General features: G+C 48.2%; 2 protein-coding genes and 1 long non-coding RNA gene across 5 annotated transcripts in view; 1 reads left to right on the plus strand and 2 right to left on the minus strand.

Annotated features, from left to right (window-relative positions):
* The window catches only part of LOC135804821 (uncharacterized), a 187,022-nt gene extending 186,097 nt beyond the window's left edge, over window positions 1-925 (minus strand). Inside the window, exon 1 of the long non-coding RNA XR_010551088.1 lies at window positions 673-925. This is a non-coding gene — a long non-coding RNA (uncharacterized LOC135804821). The remainder of the gene's footprint in view (window positions 1-672) is intronic.
* The window catches only part of LOC135804802 (pre-mRNA-splicing factor CWC22 homolog), a 13,959-nt gene extending 5,334 nt beyond the window's left edge, over window positions 1-8,625 (plus strand). Inside the window, exons 9-20 of the mRNA XM_065318760.1 lie at window positions 1-68; window positions 345-419; window positions 1,288-1,341; window positions 1,935-2,009; window positions 2,168-2,228; window positions 2,535-2,638; window positions 3,290-3,392; window positions 4,875-4,937; window positions 5,670-6,058; window positions 6,281-6,501; window positions 7,144-7,245; window positions 8,125-8,625. The exon at window positions 1-68 is cut by the window's left edge and continues 26 nt beyond it. Of these exons, the coding sequence (XP_065174832.1) occupies window positions 1-68; window positions 345-419; window positions 1,288-1,341; window positions 1,935-2,009; window positions 2,168-2,228; window positions 2,535-2,638; window positions 3,290-3,392; window positions 4,875-4,937; window positions 5,670-6,058; window positions 6,281-6,501; window positions 7,144-7,245; window positions 8,125-8,176 (1,367 nt within the window). The 3' untranslated portion in view covers window positions 8,177-8,625. The remainder of the gene's footprint in view (window positions 69-344; window positions 420-1,287; window positions 1,342-1,934; window positions 2,010-2,167; window positions 2,229-2,534; window positions 2,639-3,289; window positions 3,393-4,874; window positions 4,938-5,669; window positions 6,059-6,280; window positions 6,502-7,143; window positions 7,246-8,124) is intronic.
* Window positions 8,626-8,769: 144 nt separating this feature from the next.
* LOC135804807 (arylsulfatase B-like) lies at window positions 8,770-16,707 on the minus strand. Of its 3 annotated transcripts, XM_065318765.1 has the most exons (13): window positions 16,364-16,705; window positions 15,575-15,686; window positions 15,106-15,157; window positions 14,738-14,838; window positions 14,136-14,254; window positions 13,386-13,474; window positions 12,715-12,816; window positions 11,973-12,134; window positions 11,306-11,442; window positions 10,931-10,992; window positions 10,539-10,697; window positions 9,464-9,625; window positions 8,770-9,076 (listed from the first exon to the last, which is right to left on the minus strand). In XM_065318765.1, the coding sequence occupies exons 1-13, from the start codon at window positions 16,479-16,481 to the stop codon at window positions 8,898-8,900; spliced, it is 1,554 nt and encodes a 517-aa protein (XP_065174837.1). In that variant the 5' UTR covers window positions 16,482-16,705; the 3' UTR covers window positions 8,770-8,897. The 3 variants fall into 3 exon arrangements, with proteins under 3 accessions (XP_065174837.1, XP_065174838.1, XP_065174839.1); XM_065318766.1 differs by lacking the exon at window positions 15,575-15,686 and having other exon boundaries at window positions 15,106-15,198; window positions 16,364-16,707; XM_065318767.1 differs by lacking the exon at window positions 15,575-15,686 and having other exon boundaries at window positions 16,364-16,493.
* Between the last annotated feature and the right edge of the window lie 2,367 nt (window positions 16,708-19,074).

The following is a 19,074-nucleotide window of genomic DNA, read 5'->3' on the forward strand; positions in this document are numbered from 1 at the left end:
AAGCCCAATCTGCGTCGCCGTCTTTCACGCACGTCTACGCAGCGCTGATCGCTATCATCAACAGCAAGGTAGAGAGCTGCGTTGTGTGATGGTGCTGTGTGAACGTTTTTTTAGCTTCATCTCAAATATCAATGCTGGTGCAGCAAGTATTTGTTGTGAGTTTTGCACTGTCATGCGACCACAGCGTATTCTTGCTGCCTTGTTACACCTGTTACATGTCCAGGAACTCGTGTACTATTGAAGCTTCTGTATGTTTTGTGACTTTACCATGTGTATAAACTACGAAGTTGAACTTCTTCGATGGTGTCCACCGTTTTTGTGTTGTGTTTTTTTTTATTCTGCAGCTACCACAGGTCGGTGAGCTGACTCTGCGGCGTCTTGTCCTTCAGTTTAGACGCTCTTTCCGACGGAACGACAAGGTCAGCATGGCTCGTTGTATGTGTGTGTGTGTGTGTGTGTGTGTGTGTGTGCGTGTGCGTGTGTGCGTGCGTGTGTGCGTACGTGTGTGTGTGCATTTGTGTGTGTGTGTGTGTGTGTGTGTGTGTGTGTGTGTGTGTGTGTGTGTACATGTATGTGTGTATAATTATGTGACAGCATGTGTGTGTGTGTACGTGCGCGTGCACGTAAGTGTGTGTGGTTGTAGCCCACTAGCCCTCTATGTGTAAATGTGACCTACAGTGCATTTCAAAACTATAGACGCGTAGGGTTTTTGAAATATTTCAAATTTGGCTGGAACTTTTTGAGAATAGTTTTCGGAATATTGCTCAGAACCGCTCCACAATTACTCTCATATAGTTTCTAAAGGATTGGATAACAGACGCCCAATTTGGAAAAATTTCTGCACAAAGTGATCACAGATTTTATGTGGTATAGATGCTGGCATAACGGTTTTTGCCTAGGTACGCGTCTATAGTTTTGAAATGGACTGTAGAAGAATGGACGATGAGACTGGCACTGATGCTAGTCAGTTAGTACTAGTAGTAGTAGTAGTGGTGGTGGTGGTGGTGGCTGGTGTTCACGTGAGTGACATCGTCGGTTGTAAGATCTTCTTTCCCCTACCTGTAACTACAGTGCTGTACCAACCCTGGCTGATACTGTGATAGCCTTTTTGCTTCAGAAACCTAGGCCACTCACTGTTCAAGACCATGCTGAATAACCAGCTGTCCAGTACAGTGAATTCAGACATGAGCAGAGGGGTGATTGCGCCAAGTCCCGTGTGTATGTCTACATCATGTACATCATGCAGTTGATTACCGGCGTGCGTGTGTCTGCTTGCATGCTTGACAGGTACTCTGTCTATCGTCAGCACGCTTCATTGGCCATCTTGTCAACCAGAATGTTGTAAGTATGGCCATCTGATACTGTCATACAACTAACTATGGTCGATCTTTCAATCTTGATGCTCTTCTTCATCCTCGACTAGTGTGTTCAACATTGAAGCAGAACAGTGTAATGGACATGTACTAGTAGGGCTTGAAAGTGATGACGCCAGAAGTCAACAAATAACGACTTCTGGGTAAAATTGGATCCACTCTGCCCATCGCCAAGTACGGTCAGTGTATGGTGGGTAGGCCACTCGTATCGGATGCAGATGTGATTTTTTTTCTCTACCGGGAGTGGGTCCACGACTGGAAGGGCGCGGGCCAGTTACTACCCGCACATCTGTCACCCTACTGAAGGAAAACCGCCCAAGAGTGTATGGATCCATGCGAAAATCGGATCCAAATGGATGCGAAAGTCCGCATTGTCATGACTCTGGGTTGGCTGTGACGTAGAACTTTCAAGCTATAGTACCTTGGATATAAACATACCGTGTTTCTGTGCGTAGCTGAAGCAATGGCCATTTACAAGAATTGCTACACCAGTAACACCACCCTATCCTCTGGAGGACTTTTTGCTATTTCGTCTCCTTTTTGCTTGTGTTCCCTGCCCAGGCACATGAGATCAGTGTTCTGGAGATTCTGACTTTGCTCTTGGAGCGTGCTACTGATGACAGTGTTGAAGTGGCGGTAAGGAACCACCGTGCCGTGGTGTAGTGTTTCAGTGATGTTTCGGTGGGGTCGTAGCCATGATACTACACTGCCTTGAACAGTTGAGGCAGTTGAACGGTTAGGAAGATCCTGGACGTACTGTAATACGGTGTCGTGTTCGTATTCTTTTCTTGCAGATTGGCTTGCTGAAGGAGGTCGGTGCGAAACTAACTGATGTCTGCAAGCGTGGCATTGTTGGTGAGTTTTTTGGCAAAATTCTGAGGCGTATCCTGCAGCAACGCGAATCTTGGTTTCTTTGCTTTTGCTTTCGTTGCTTGGCAAGTTTACGAGCGGTGCTGAGATGGCCCTGTGCCATGCCATGTTGATTTGTGTCCCTCTGCTGGTCTGGCATGGCATTTATTTGTTCTGCCTCTGTGTGTGTGTGTGTGTGTGTGTGTGTGTGTGTGTGTGTGTGTGTGTATGTGTGTGTGTATGTGTGTGTGTATGTGTGTGCGTGTGTGTGTGCATGCGCGTGGTTGTGTGTTTGTGTATGCATGAATGTAGGGATCTTTGAGCGTCTGCGTGCTATTCTGAACGAGGGACAGTTGGAGAAACGTGTTCAATACATGATCGAGGTTATGTTTGCCGTTCGGAAAGATCACTTCAAAGTAAGTTGGCGTTGTTGACCTTGTACATGTATTATGCATAACAAAAATCATGTATCCTTGGTCTACACAAGAAAGAGGGGAAGCTGTTTTGAAATTCCGAGTTTCGATCCTTGGCCTATGCGAGTAACCATCACGATCGCCACCTTGACCTACTGATCCCAAGCACGCCCAGACCTGTTGTGCCGTATGTGAGAGTACTGTGTACATGTATATATATCGGCCTTGCTCTGATGCTGTGTGTGAGAGTACTACATACATGTATATATCGGCGGGGTGCTCTGATGCTGTGTGTGAGAGTGTATAAATCAGCCTTGCCCCAGGGGCGACTAGAATGGACTGGCTGGAACGAAACCCACGCGGTCGTTGCATTCCTCTCATCAGTGTTGTCTCCCTAGATGCTACCACTCACTGCTGGCCTACTGTCTTTATGTGGCAATGATGAGTATCTGCTGCTGCTGCTGCTGCTGGTATTGTGTGTACTGTACATATTTTACAAGCTTGTTTCTAACACTTCGTGCATATAGGGTCAGTGAGCTGTAGTATGGAATATGCCCTTGCTGTGCTCTTGTTGCTTTGACCCTCTAAGTAACCTGTACTTGGTGTACCTTCTGCCCGCCGCCACTGTCTCTGTGCGATGTGTGTGCACCTTAGGACCATCCCGACGTTCTTCCTGAGCTGAATCTGGTCGAAGAAGACGACCAGACAACGCATTTGATCGAGCTGGAGGATGCTGGTGATCAAGAATCTTTACTGGGTACGTTGTCGCCATCTGCATCGCTGCTGAACACTACACCACTATCCTACGTGCTACTACGAATTGCTGTAGTGGTTACAGTGGTGTGAATGCACCGTGTGTGGGTGTGGGTGTGGGTGGGTGTGGGTGTGGGTGTGGGTGTGTGTGAATGCTTGCGTGCTGGCGCTGTTCCTTGCCAACTTGCTAATGGCACTAGAGAGGTTCCGCACTACGTAAAGTTGAGCTACTTTACGTTAGTGGGCGGGAAAAACCCGTGAATTCGCGAGTTTGCACTCCACTTACGGAAAGTTGTCTACGGAGAGTACGTAGATAGGGCTCTGATAACGTAGCTGGTCCGTAAGTGGATTGGGGTACAAATTTATGACTCTCTCCCCAGGTCGATCTGGTCGTACACTGCCGCGTTCGGAGTTGCCAAGGGCAGCTACGTGATTTGAAAACTCCGTATGGCGGAACCCAGATGCGCATGCAGTTTATGTAAGACTTTCCGTAGATCGACTACGTTTTTTACTAACGTAATTACGTTATGCGGAACCTCTCTACTATCACATGAATATGCAGTTATCCCCGGGTTAGGCCGCAACCACACTACGTAAAAATCACAGTACAAATTTTCATGCATATCTCAGTACAAGTCGGTACTCAACCACACTACACTTTTCGGTCTGCATAGATGACGTTTTCACGCGAACATGAATATGCAGTTATCCCCGGGTTAGGCCGCAACCACACTACGTAAAAATCACAGTACAAATTGTCATGCATATCTCAGTACAAGTCGGTACTCAACCACACTACACTTTTCGGTCTGCATAGATGACGATTTCACGCGACCAGCACGTGACGTTGCCGTACCAAAGCGTGTGCCATGCGCTGGAAAAGACCGGGAAATTCAAAAACAATGCTGGTGCTGATGCTATGTACGATGACCCGGTACAAAAGCAAAGTTGTACACAGCAGAAGGAGCGCGAAAATGACAAACGTGGCTTTCTACAGGGGTGCGCCAGTTGCTGAAAACCTACAAAGGGCATTTTGCATTTCGCACGCGTCGGCATGACGATTTCTACTGTAATGCCGTTTGTACGTGATTTTGTACCTAGTGTGGTTGCAGCCTTAGCCTTTGTTGCTGTTGTTGTTGTTGTTGTTGTTGTTGAATTCTTGAATTCTTTATTCTCACGATGGCACCATCGCCAATAAGAGACTGTTGTTGTTGTTGTTGTTGTTGTTGTTGTTGTTGCTGCTGCTGCTGCTGCTGCTGCTGCTGCTGCTGCTGCTGCTGCTGCTGTCACTGCTGCTTTTGGTCTTGTTCCCCGTTATTCCTGCAATGTACTCTCATAGCACTGCATTGCTTGCTGTTGGCTAGTTGTTTTTAGAAGGTTGATACTATCAATATGACATGCTTGCGATTCGTGGCCGGCTTCTATCTTCTCATTTGTGTATGTCCTCTTCGATGTGTGTTTGTCTTGGGTATGCTTGCCTTTGTAGATGTGTTCAAGTTTGACCCCGAGTACGAGACGAATGAGCAGCGCTACAAAGCAATAAAGGATGGTAAGTGACCGAAACCAGTGGCGTCAGCTGTGTAGAGGACAGCCCCCTTGTGTTTATTCTTGCATGACAACTGTCATTATAAGCTGGAATGAGTTAGTGGTACAGTACTGGCCAAAGAAATCCAACCTCATGAATAAAATAGCACCGGGCGCTACACAGTCCTTGCACTAGACACACTGTCTGTGAACTCTAACGCAGTGCTACTTTATTCATGACGTTGGATTTCTCTGGCCAGAACTGTACTATGCTCAGGCACGTGCCCCGTATGGGTTCCTGGGTGCCCGGAACCCCCCCCCCCCCCCTTGAAGACACCGGCGCACGCGCCTGATGCTGGTGCTGGTGCTGGTGCTAGTGCTGCTGCTGGTGTTGGTACATGTAGTGGTGATGATGCACCTGGTGGTGTTGCTGGAGTAGCGGATCATCTGTACCTGGCCTACCGGTACTTGTGATGTTCTGTACTTTCCTAGTGTTTGCGTGGTCACCTGTCAGAATCTGCAAACACACACAGTTACCCATGCATCACCAGGCTATTGCCAGTGAAGAGTCTGAGTAGTGCTTGCTCTCTCTCTCTCTCTCTCTCTCTCTCTCTCTCTCTCTCTCTCTCTCTCTCTCTCTCTCTCTCTCTCTCTCTCTCTCTCTCTCTCTCTCTCTCTCTCTCTCTCTCTCTCTCTCTCTCTCTCTCTCTCTCTCTCTCTCTCTCTCTCTCTCTCTTCTGCTTTTGATTGATTGCAGAAATAATCGGTGATTCGGACGACGAGGACTCCGGCTCGGATGATGACTCGTCAGAGAATGAAGACGAGGACGGCGAGGATGGTGAGGGCCGCGGCGGTGCTGACGGTCCAGAAAACCTGGACATCCAGGACATGACCGACACGAATGTGGTCGCTTTCCGGCGAACTATCTACCTGACCATCCAGTCTAGTTTGACCTTTGAGGAGTGCGCCCACAAGCTGATGAAGCTGGAGGTGAAGCCCGGTATGGAGAAGCCGCTCTGTACTATGGTACTTGAATGCTGTGCCATCGGCCGCACATACGAGAAGTTCTTTGGGCAGCTAGCTGAGCGCCTGTGCTTGCTGAAGAAAGAGTTCCAGGCATCGTTTGTTGAGCTATTCAAGGAGCAGGTAGGTGACAATTTCCTTTGCTGATACTGAACAGACAAGGTGGACATGCCGTTTGATTTGTACAAAGAGTTTAGAATTTGTCCCAGCTGGAAATGAGGTGCTGCTGCTATGCTTACTGTGCCCTTTTGTGGCTTTGCTCGTATTTGAACAAGTTTTGCTTCGTAACCTTGCCCCTGTGTGTGTGTGTGCTTGTGCGTGTGTGTCTGTGTTTGTGGACGGCAGTACGAGGTCATTCACCGTCTGGAGACCAAGAAGCTGCGCAACGTGGCACGCATGTTCTCCTGGATGCTCTACAAGGACGCGTGCCCCTGGAGTGTTATTGAGTGCATTCATCTCAATGAGGACGAAACCACGTCCTCCAGTCGTATCTTTGTCAAGATTCTCTTCCAGGAGCTTTCAGAATACATGGGACTGCCCAAGCTCAACACTCGCCTCAAAGATCCGTAAGTCGCAAGCCAAATGACTTCGTTGTTTTAGGTTATGGACGTGTACTTGGCCATGGATATGTACATTGTACTCGGTGCAAAATTATTGAATCCATACTTGGTTGGCACGACAGTGTGCACTTGCCAGTCTGTGTTGAAATTAGTATGACTCTGCACTTGCCAGTCTGTGTTGAAATTAGTATGACTCTGCACTTGGACAGCCTCGTAGGCTAAGATGCATGGACAAACTGATCCCACAATGTGATCGTTGTGGACAGGTGTGACGGCTCAAATCCAGCACAGCACCTGGCTAGCAATCTCTTGTGACACATCACCGTTCCATCCCTGCACTGCGTTTCAAGATAATAAGCAAACAGGTTTGTCAAGAAAACTGCATGAAGATACAAGAAATTCGAAGGGCAAAACACATAGCAAGGCTTGTCTGTGCATGGCAATGTAACTGACTCATCCTGGCATGGAAATATTCGTGCAAACTTGCCCTTACGGCCTTAGACGCGTAACTGTTTTCTGCTGTGCTGTACTTTGCTTCCATGCTGTCAGCACAGTGCCCTTGGTCTTTGCATTCTCTGTATCCCATGACTACAGAAGTCAAACATATTACTGTTTTGCATGCGCTGTGTTTGGTCTCATGATGTTCAGGTTTCTGTCACCGTACTTCGAGGGACTCATGCCACGCGACAACCCCAAGTACACGCGCTTCTGCATCAATTTCTTTACGTCCATCGGCTGCGGTGGCCTGACGTAAGTCCCCGCGTGCGCTACACCCATACACATAATCACACAGGGATCAGTGTGGCTGACTTGTTGTTCTCCTCCATACGGGGAAGTGTCTGCCACGCTCGCATGCAGGATTCCCCACCTGGACGGACTGGCTGGGCCAGCAGAACATCTTCTGATGTTGCATTGCACAGTACAGTGTAGTACATATGGCCACACTGAACTTTTAAATCAGCATGTGAATATGGTGTAGGGTGAGGGTGTTCTTTGTTGATCGATGTGGGGTTTGTTATTATGTCATGTTCAGTAGCTGTGCCAACAAAGTACAAGTAGTGATAGTATACTGGCCATCTGACTCTCGGGGTGGGCAGACTTTTATATCATTAAAAAAAATGGGTAGGCCATCTACAGTTCATTCAGAAAAAGATGTACTTCTAGCATTTGGCCATAAATGGGTCAAACTTTGAGTTTTTTTAGAATTTTTTTCTGCAGTCCCATATGGAATCCTCTTCCAATTATGTTTCTGAAATCTTTTTGTCCAAAAAGCAAGCCATACCAAGAATAGGATTTCGGCCAGGTTTTGCCCCAAAAGCACTGAATTGGGAAAACCATAAAATCCAGGCCGTTTGACCCCGCCTGTACCAGTGCAGTGCATTGTGCGGTTCGAACCCCAGTCCAGGTACCCTTTTTGGACCCTTCTTCAAACTTCAAATTTCGCAGCACTGCACTGTGTACGATGAAATCACGAAAAATCGCCAAATACGGGAGCTCGCCAGAGTCAGGGCCCATCATTAATTTATGAATGGACTGTAGCTGTGAGTGAGTGTGGGTATAAGCCCCGATTCCTTTGGCGCTCTGTCTCAGTCACCTTCTGTTTTGGTTGTGTCTGTATTTCGCGTGCAGGGATGACTTGCGCGAGCACTTGAAGAGAACGAAGTCAGCCTTGACCTCCTGAAACTGTGTAGAAGTCTTTTCTTCTTCTTTTTTTTATTAGTCTGAAGTTTTTAAAGCCTGGATTAGCCAGTACCTACTGTAATTACCCGTCCCAGTCCCAGTCCCAGTCCCAGTCCCAGTCCCTACCTGCATTACCGCCATGCTGTGCGTGTGTGTTAGTTGTAATGCCTCGTCCTCAACTGTACAAACTATCTGTAACTCTAGATCTTGTATATATTATATCTGATAGTAGTCCACTGCGTGTGTGTATTTTGTACCGTTTCAACGCTAACCGCGCAATGCCAACGTGTCATCTTTGAATTTGACCCCGTGATGATGACTTGGCTGCGTAGAAGAAATACTTGGGCTGGGATGGGGATCGTCTTCTAACCTTGCTACTGCTTTCCTTTTCTTGCTCTGGTCCCTCCGCCAAGCATATTCAGAATTGATAATTTGTTGAACAAGCCTCCATCTGCAGTTTGTGAGGCATCATAATACTATAGCTACCTACAGCTATCAGTACATCTGTGGCATTTCTAAGTTGTAACGAGTGTATGTTCTAGCCACCAGGGTCTCCGGTGGAGACCACAAATGTGAAAGTCGAATAGTCAATGGCAGTCACACGTTAACCTGGGGAGTAAATGGCATACCGGTGTGCCTACAGCTAGATAATATGCTGTGTAAAGTGTTAGACATCGGCACCAGGGAGTAGTGAAATTATGATGTTTTACTACTCTCCCTGATCAGCACCACCCAGTAGAGTAGGCATTGTGAAAGTTGGCCGGGTTGCTCTTGGGCGAGTCCTTGACCTGTGCACATGCGTCCGGCGTGTACGGCTGCAGCATCTCCGTCAGGTGTTGCATCATCACCGACACCTGCTCTGGATTGCTCTGCGCCAGGTCGTTATGTTCTGTCGGATCATCTGCATGGCAAGAATGGTGCACATGGAACGTGCCCACATTAGCATTGGGTTCCAACACACAGCCATAGCATGCCCCCTCTGATAGGCGTCGCGGTGCATCTATGCTGAGGCTGCTGCGATGTTGTCATTTTCTCTATCAACCCTCACCTGCAACGTACTGTGAAACGAATGCTAACTTGCAGGCGTGTCATCGGGATGCTGTGACAGTGCACCATGCAGATAACAACCTCAGCTCTAGTCGTCACAATGGTAATTCCATTCGTTTCTATTCCTCTTCTTAGTTCTTAGTACCGCCGAGTAGTCGAGTGTTCTTCTCGCCCCGTAATACCTAACTGAACATGGCGTATCAGACATGATCAATTTAAAAAAAAGCACACCGTCACACACCTTCCAAGTTGAATAGATAGACGGGTTGTGGTTTAGGCTTCTTGTCAAGGTCACCCTGCAGCTGCTGGGCCACGGTGTCTTCTAGTTCCGAACTGTAGTCGTCCTTGCCATGGAGTGCCGCATCCACAGGAGTAGCAACACCCGGCGGCGGAAACCACCCACCTGATGTATCATCGCCATCGGGATGTTCATGACAATGCGGCATGCAAAAACAGGAGAGGGGACACCAACGTCAGGCTGTTTAGTAGTATTGTACATGTACACGTATATGAAGTAACAGCAATACCGGTAGTACATAAAGGCCAGCGTGTGCAGTGCAGTTCGAAGAGGATAATAGACACCCTTACTCCTTAGCAAACAACGGTAACGCTATTTTTTACGGTACTCGTACCTTGATTACCCAAATAGCATTGAAGCTGCAGCGTAGAAACGTTATGGGGGCTGATTTATCGTTGTGACCAACGGTACGTTTTTTGGCCAAATTTTGCATAGTCCATACGCATTTCACCTTGTATCGCGTATATGGTGACATAAATGGTTGTACCACGCTAAGTAAAAGCTTTTCTCGTGGCAACAGTGTACTAAAAATAGCGTGCATCTTGCTAAAGGTCGAGCCCAAATCACGGTATCCCCCCCCCCCTTACAGTAATACCGTTACAACGTAACGTTGTTTGCTAAGGGTGTCTACTGTTATGTGCACCGCAAATAATTCCTGGACCACATCATTTCAGTAGTGCAATGCGTGCAAGCAGGACTACATGTGTGCTACCTCCGGCTGCTTATATCTATCAACTATGGTGTGATCCAGTTCGTACGTGACATAGTCATACGGCAGGTGTGTGCGCTGGGTTTCATGTATTCTTGGTATCAGACTATGAGTAGCAGTACAAGCCTCTGAACCCCAGACACATGCACATGCATGCATGGCGGGCGCAGGTGCAGTCATGTCACGGTAATAGTAAACAAATAGGACATTACAGCTGTACATCGTCCAGCTAACACATCACATTGCATGATACACCAGCTTTGAAAGTTGAAGTAGACTAACACCAGCAGTTCACACGACTGAGCGTACCTTGCGTCGTGTTCTCAACACCGACCATTAGCTTCCAGTTGTCAACGCGGATCACGAACGTCCGTGACTCATTGTGAATCAGGTAGGGAAAGCTGGTACGCGGGGATGTCAGGTTGTTGGAAAAGTGAGACCACATTGGGTATCCATCCACATCCAAACCTACAGCAAACAGGTTAATTTAACGTTAGTGCAAACGACAGTGCAGCCATCATTGTACAAAGTGAACTTAGAACAAATCCTGCCCACGTTCAGCTGAGATGCGGGCAACTCGATGACCGCATTTATTGAGATATGGTTGCACCTCGCAACAGATGCCAATTTATTCTGGTGCGAACAATGATCCCTGAACAAACAACATTGTATCTTCCCATGCACGTGAAGACATGCCTTACTGCTAACGTCTCCTCCAGCAACTTCAACCAGAGTTGGGTACCAGTCGACGACATGAACCAACCTACAACGACCACAATAACACGAAGAATGATACAGAATTTTAAAGGTAGTGGGCATCTAATAATGAATTCTGGCTCCAGAGGCAAGGGGTGCTGGATGCATCTTTTAAAATTCAGTGAGTTTGATATAGCGATCGTCGCCAATGCCTATTTCCCATTCTCTAGTTGCAATCATTGGTTGCCTCCACAATCTAAGTCAAGTACGAAACGTCGAAAACCAAGATGGGCAGTGAAATGGGATATGCACGGTGCGCTCTGTACTACCACATACGTGCAGCATTCGACTAGCGACATCATCTGCATTGATAGACATACCCAGGATAGATATAGCCAGTCTTGTTCAGCAGGGGACCGGAGACAAATGCAGAGCCTCGCGTGCCACCTTCCCACAGTGTGAACTTCTGACCTCGCAGCGGATAGTTGTTACCCCCGGCGTGGACCAGACCGCCATTCTGCAGTGCAACGGCAGAGTGCAACAGTCCGAAATTACAATCACCGGGGGAAACTGCACTCGAAACAACACCTTGTCCTGGCATCACTACAGTACAGTACAGTACAGTACAGTACAGTACAGTGCATTGGTACGAAACATTCAGGTATACACTAGTTAGGCTACCGGTGACAGCAATCGAGCCTAAAGTGTCCTGCAGAATCAGGCCTAACAACACTGTGTGCCTGACATGGCTGACTACGTTCACCAGAACAACACTGCAGAAGCCCCAGAGCCAGAGGCAAAGATTAGCGCCGCTGCATGGTCGTGCAGCTGCTGTCCATCACAAGACTAGTACCAATTGGGTTTGAGCGCAGTAGGCTGGTAAGCATTTCACGCTGTCATATGCTGGATGAGCTACTCTTGGCAGAGGCAAAACAGCAGACAGCGTTCAAGAGCTGATAGGCGTGTCTTCATAGCGCAGTATGCTGTGGATGATAACGTGACATGTGTACGGGTATTTGCCACAGTTCTACAGACTTACAGACTTACATCAGTGGTGAACACGATGACCGAGTTCTCATAGAGACCGTTGCGTTTCCACGCCGACGTCACATTGCCAACTGCCTCGTCCAAAGCTGACACCATGCCGGCGAACGTTTTGCGGTTCTTGTCGTTGATCTTGGGATATTTTGCAGGATACTGCGGCGGCACCTACAAAGCATGTCATAAAAAGAACAGCAGTGATTGGTTACGCAATGTGAGGTGTTACCAACCAGGGGAGATATCAGTAAGTGATACGTTTGAGGGATTGAAAAAACACAAAAAAACACAAAAAGACTTGTGATTGTATTGTTGCACAATAATTATGGTTATCCATACACACATTCTGCCAACATCCCTGATGGTACAACAATCCATACAATCCATACTGGTATTACTGGCAGTTCTCACATCCCAAGCAGGTACATGTACAGTCAACTTTGCGTATAACGACACTCGGTGGGGCATCAGACACTCGGCGGGGCATCAACACTCGGCGGGGCATCAGACACTCGGTGGGGGCATCAGACAAGTGTCCTTATTCGCGAAGTGTCCTTGCACCCGAAGTCTCATTACACGACATGTGTTACAGTTGGATGGGACTTTTCCCGGGGCATCGAAATTCTGTCCTTATTCGCGAATTATTGTCGTTATATCCGCAGCCGTTATTAGCGAAGTTGACTGTATGTAAACACTTCTCTCCAAAAATGCACACTGTATGGCGGTGGTATTTAAATTTTACAGTCCGTACCTCCAGGGGAGCATGTACAGATTGAAAAGGTAGATAGATATACAATGGCTTGGTCTTGTCGTGATTGTCAATAATATTGATGGCACGGTCCGTGAAGGCATACTGTGTGTAAAAGCAAAGAACAGAGAAGGAACACAGGACAACAGAAAGAGAACAGTGCATGTACATCGAGATACTGGCATCCTTCACTTTCTTTGTCAGGCAATGACCATGCACACACACGCACGCACGCACGCACACACACACACACACACACACACACGTACGCATACTGTGCAATGAACTCGGTAATGCACTGCTACATATGCTAGAATCCTTGTCTTACCCGGCAGCGTGCTTGTTGGGGGAGAGAGGGCTGGTTTGTAAATACTTGTAGTTGGATATCAGGGTATGGTTGGGTTTTCTAGCATGACTGCGGCTGCTCCACTTGACGTTGCCAGCCAACAGGGAGTGATAGCAAGCACTCACTCTTTGACTATAAAAGCCAGGGTCCCGAGAGACTGGCCGAATGATTCTTTACTCTGCATAGATGTTACATGAACGACACTATTTCCTATATATTGTACAAGTATGGAGTGGAAAATTAGTGTGTGTTGATGTGACTCCACGCAAAACTGTGACTTTGAATGATGGCCTACTCATGATTACACATGAACATTCTCCATACTTACTGCAGAGTACGTTCCATTCATGTTGAATACGTTTGTATAGTTATCCGGTGTGTCAAGATGGAAGTCCAGCGCCGTCCAACTCTTGTTGTCTACGCCGGCAGCGCACACAAGAACGGAGAAGCTTACACCGGCATACAGTACCTGCGCCTCACTTACACCATGATGTAGCACTACAGTCAGTGCAGCCATTCCTGACCACACAGGTTAGGTGCAGATATAGCAACACATGCGCACGCATTGGTAGTGAGAAGTTTTAACATGCACGCCGCATGGCCTAACAGTAACACAAGGCTGCTCTGGTCGGTTGCTCGCTATGTTACACTGTACAACCCACTAAACAACAACAACAACAACAACAACAACAACAACACACACACACACACCTGCCTGCACACGATTGTATTGCATCCTAGCAGCAAAGTGAGCTCGTCAGTGACACTTATTGTGGCATCGGTGTGATCCTAAATATCCTAAAGTAGAGAAGGTGTACGGTAAACGGTATGCTCGATCATTTGGACGTATAACACGTTAAATAACACAAAGCCGTGTGACACAGTTGTTACAGCATAATTCACGCACTGCCATAGTGGCTGCTTGTTCTAGCCTGCGCCGGGATTAGGGGCCAAGAACAGGACCATAGTGCAGTCGAATGATGAGAGTTATTAGGTGCAAGGACACGAGCCTAGCTAGCCTGCAGTTCAACAGGCTTGTCATGAAGAGACTATCCGGGGGCCCCAGGCCCTCTCTTACCAACGTGGTCACTTCGCAGATGAGTGAAGTACTCCTCGGCGCCTGTGTAGTAGCCAAAGAACGTGTCAAAGCCGCGGTGCGACGGTGTGTACTCTGGTTTGCAGTAGCCCTGGTGCCACCTGGACATGTAGAGTCATGTAGAGTCATGTAGAGCCCACGTGACCAGAGACCAATGATAGACACAGTGCTACCTCGGGCCGCCTTGATCGTATCCATGTCCTTTCCCAAATAGCCAGCAGTGCAGCAGTCCGCAGAGGGGGTGCGGGGGGGGGGGGGGGGGAGGGGGAGGAGGAGGAGGAGGAAGAGGGGGCAAATCATGAGACTGACGCTGCAGTAGTGCAGTGTTATCAATTCCCATTAGTTTGTAGGATGTTTGAAGGTCACATACGTGTATACAATACCACTATTCTCTATAATATATCAAGTATGTCCCTGTCCTCTTCCCCAGCCCTCCCTGGTGGACCGATATTTATGCTGCAGACACCAGAGAGACTTGATCCGCCAATCCCACTAGAACATGGATATCTACAATAGAGACCATCAACCTAGACCATAGTATTATTGTGCGAGACTTGAGAACCGTGAAGACGACGGGTGCTTACTTTCCCACGGCGTGCGTAGCGTAGCCCAACTGCTTCAACTGCTGCGCTATGGTGGTGATGTTGGTTGGCAGGCCGCATGGCTTGGTGGAATGGATTAAGCTCTACCACAAACTCACACACACACACGCACACATCACATGACCTTACCGAGTCTGCTGCCCTGCATACTGCTTTCATGGAATATAACATGCATGAAGTACTACACATACAACTTACAGCTTGCACGGCGAATTCTGATGATTTGCACACTTCACCTGTCCGACAAAGTTCAAGCTGGTATAATGCAGGGCTATAGCTATACACAGTCATAGCTATCTACGGTTACATGGTCCACCTATGGCTACATGTGTACATACAGTGCGGCCTACCTGTATTCCAGTGTGACTGACAAACTTTCCTGACATGATGGAGCTACGCGTCCTGCAAAGACGGCACCGGGGAAACAAAAGGTCAAGCACAGCCTTGTGACACAGACAGACAGACACACACAGAGACACACAGACAAGCACGCACACACACACACACAGTCACAGTATTGAGTGCCATTGAAGTGCATGCACTGGTGCGTCATATACAGCAGGTGGTGGTTCTCAGGGCGGCTACCAGTGTAGGGATGACACCAACACATGCACCGACACATCAGTGTATTGGTTTTTGATGGTTCTCGGAATTGTCTAGGCATTGTGTACACATGCCTGAGCACATGGGAGACTGGCCGAGTGACTCTTTACTCCTCAGTATAATTATGCCCTACCACGTTTACATTGTATGCTCAAAAGGCCGGTTAGGCCACAAGGGATGTGTATAGCGTTCTGAAGGTTGCCGGTTAAAACGTACGGTGAGCATATTGGCTGCACATAGGAATGATCCAGCTGCACACCGTCCTTCACAAGCGCGTCCAAATTGGGAGTGAGGATTTCCGAGCCATGCCAGCCAACATCATTCCAGCCTGGGATGCATGGTAAGTTGGTAACACATGCATATGCAGAGGAACATTAATAATTTTTCGTTAAAGCTGGACGGGTGAAACCAGTACAGTCTAATGATACACTGTCCACAGTACATGCATAGCTGAGCTCTCTCAAAAATAAAGCCACGTATGCCGAGCCTGGGGTGCGTGGTCACACATGCACATGAATAGTATTCATCCTGCTTTACTGACAAATTATTTTGTTGCCGAACAGGATGGGTGCAATCTGTCAAATACACTATGCTCGGTACAGGCATAGCTAAGCTCTCTATAACTAACGTCACGCATCCTGAGCATAGGAGAAAAATGTTACCATGCAAGGCACTTGACGTGGCCTGCAGCATCGCTGTCACAGTGTTGTGCTTGCTCGGTATTCCACTGATACTAGTGATAGATACGTTAGCAGCTGCTCCATCAGCTTCTTATCATTGGCTCCTAACTGAAGAAATTTCCCTGCACAATTTTACTTTTTCCTCTGAATGCGGTTATCATTACCCCTGCCATACTTCGCTGTGGCAGTGCAGACGTCCGCCTACTCTGAGTCTCGGAACACTTTCAATGTCTGTGTCCTCGACCCTTTTGGGTTCACGATCACCAGGATCGTCCGGAAGTAACTTTTAAAAGTTTTCATTATTTTGCTGCCGACTGAGACTCACCCAAGTCGTCAGCGACAATGAAGAGGATGTTCGGTGGTTGCGAGTCGGCCGCTGACACGCTGAGCTGTAAACCCCAGACAACAAGTGCATGGCTGAGCAGCAGAAGTCGTGTTGCCATGTTCCGGGGCTGTGGCGACTCACTCAGCTCCTCACTCAATCAGGTTACTTCAAAGAAGTGGTTACTGTCCGCCTGTGAATAGCGATATAGCTGAGCGACGATTTCATTGATTGACAGAATTCACCATGCATGGATAAAATAGTCTGGATGTAAATCATCGCTACTGTGGGTCGGTCATATCCGCATGTGCACCTCTAGCTCTGCTCTATCTGGCATTTTTTGGTCGCATGTGATCGGCTTGCCGAAGCCACCGTGAGTGATCTGCTGCTGATGAACCAGGCTATCTGTCATGATCAAACCTTTCACACTTGCCACGTGATCGTTGCCACGGTTTGACCCAATCAGAGCGGTCACAGGCTGGGCATGAACCTCTGATCATGCCCTGCCAGCCACGTCTACAACCATGCACCGCGCTGTACACCCCATCACGTGATCATTCATGCCCTCCTACCATGTGTGAATATACTCATTCACACATGGTAGGGCATGAATGAATGAATTCACACATGGGTATATTCACACATGGGTATATTCACACATGGGTATATTCAGCCCTTGACCAATCAGCACGTCCCGAGAGCGTGTGGAGGTGAAACTGAGCACGACGGGATGAATGTATAAAAGGAAGGTACTCCTAGGGGTGGTGGTTGGGGACGTGGAGGACTCAGCTTGTGAGCTTCAGGAGGGATGACCTGAATCAACAAAAGATGAAACTTCACCTTGGTCGACATGAAACTTCAGAACTGAGAGCCGAGAGCGCACGGAGCTGGAACTTCAAAAACTTTGTGAGCTGAAACTTCACAACGAAACTTCAGAACGAAATTTCAGCCGTACCGTGCGCGCGGTCGAGGACTTGCCCGAGACTCGAGAGCGCACGGAGCCTACTTCAGAACGAAACTTCAGCCGTGCGCTCGACGGCTTGCCCGAGAGCGCACGGACGTGGAACTTCAGCTTGTGAGTTTCTGCCATTGTTGTGCAACGAATGCCATAAAGGACTTGAGAACTTGGGCAGGCAGGCACTCGGTGTTTCTAGTTGATGTATTTCAAGTTCGATTTATGTAGATTAGTGCAGTACAGTGGCTTTGTTTGCGCTGCTAGCATGCTGCGGGTGCGCTTGCACGCGCACGTTCTGCTGAGGAGATCGTTGTGGCTTTCGCTTGTGCTGTCCTGCGTGGGTGGCAGTGTGAAATACAATCAGACATGGATGTCAGGGCAGGTATCGTTGATTCCGGCCCTCGAGCGGCCCGCGGCCTTCGGCCTTGGGCCGCTCTCGGGCCTGAATCAACGATACTGCCCTGACATCCATGTCTGATTCTATACTTCATCGCAAGGGATATCTGGGGCTTTGGGGTTCATCGTTCCTGTGGCTGCGGATGATGATCATGTCTGGTGGAGACTTGCACTCAGAGTCAGGAGGTAGATCTACTAGTACTAGTACTACTCCCCGCTTACTGCGGCTTAGTATAGTGCCGAGAACAACTATTTTTAAAGTTAGTTGTTACTTACTGCCGTAGAAATTAGTGTGATACCGTAAGCGTTACTACTCCGAGAATCTGTTGACACTCTGTGACTAATCATGTCGAACCAACAGTTTATGGGAGGCGAAGATGACAAGGACAATGTCACGGATAAGCTGTTCGCGAGGTCTCTGCCATTGTTATAAGGTCCTCGTCAGCTACATAATCGTATACTATCGGGTGGTGAGCGGAACAGTGAGAAGGGCTGGGAAAAGTGATAGTTCAGGAGTTGGGTGCAAAGACAGCAGGGTGGACAAGAGGGAATGGTGATAATGGGCAGGGTGATAGGCTGTTCACGCTATGTACCGGTATATCACATCAAGTCTGCAAGCCTTTACCAAATGGCAATGCGGCAATGGTGTGACAGTGAGTGACTTCCTGATACCCGGCCGGCCATACACTAGGCAAACCTCATCCGTCCGGTGGAGGGGGGGGGGGGGGGTGTTAGGAGCCAGTTCCCTTGCCTTACTGGGTCATTGCCGCAAATGGGATCCAGTCTCAGTACGGTATTCATGGTATTGCTACTGTAGGCTGAAAGGAATGATACCCGGTATGGGGAATGACTGCTGTGTAGGAGCAGTTCACAAGGGCAGCCAGGCGTGTGTCATGCTGGGAAAGTAGACCTTGAGCTGAGACTGTAGTGTAGAGAGAGAAGGATGAAGTCTGAATGCAGCAATCGTATCGTGCAGTCTACAGTATTGTTGGGCGCCGAAGAACGTAGTGCCGAAGAACGACCAGGCACCAAGCACAGCATACCAATGCGTACACGGTGGCTCAACTGTGCATGATCTGTAATGCATGAACATACTTCTGAAGAAGTAAGAACGGCCTAGGCTACGAGGCTGACGTCCCCAATTCTTCGGCGACGGACAGTACTGTAGGCAAAGACAGCCAATCATAATGGCATTGCACAATTGCCACCATTTCACTTCATACATGTACTTCCAGTGTACCAGCAACTCGCCAAGACAATCTCTCCGCACTGACTGTCACATACATGTACATCCATTGACCAAGATGCATTGCTGGCTCCGAGTGAATAACAAGATGCTGATAACTAAGTTGGCAACCGAATG

This window comes from Sycon ciliatum, chromosome 1 (genome assembly GCF_964019385.1).
Source record: "Sycon ciliatum chromosome 1, ocSycCili1.1, whole genome shotgun sequence".
NCBI lineage: Eukaryota > Metazoa > Porifera > Calcarea > Leucosolenida > Sycettidae > Sycon > Sycon ciliatum.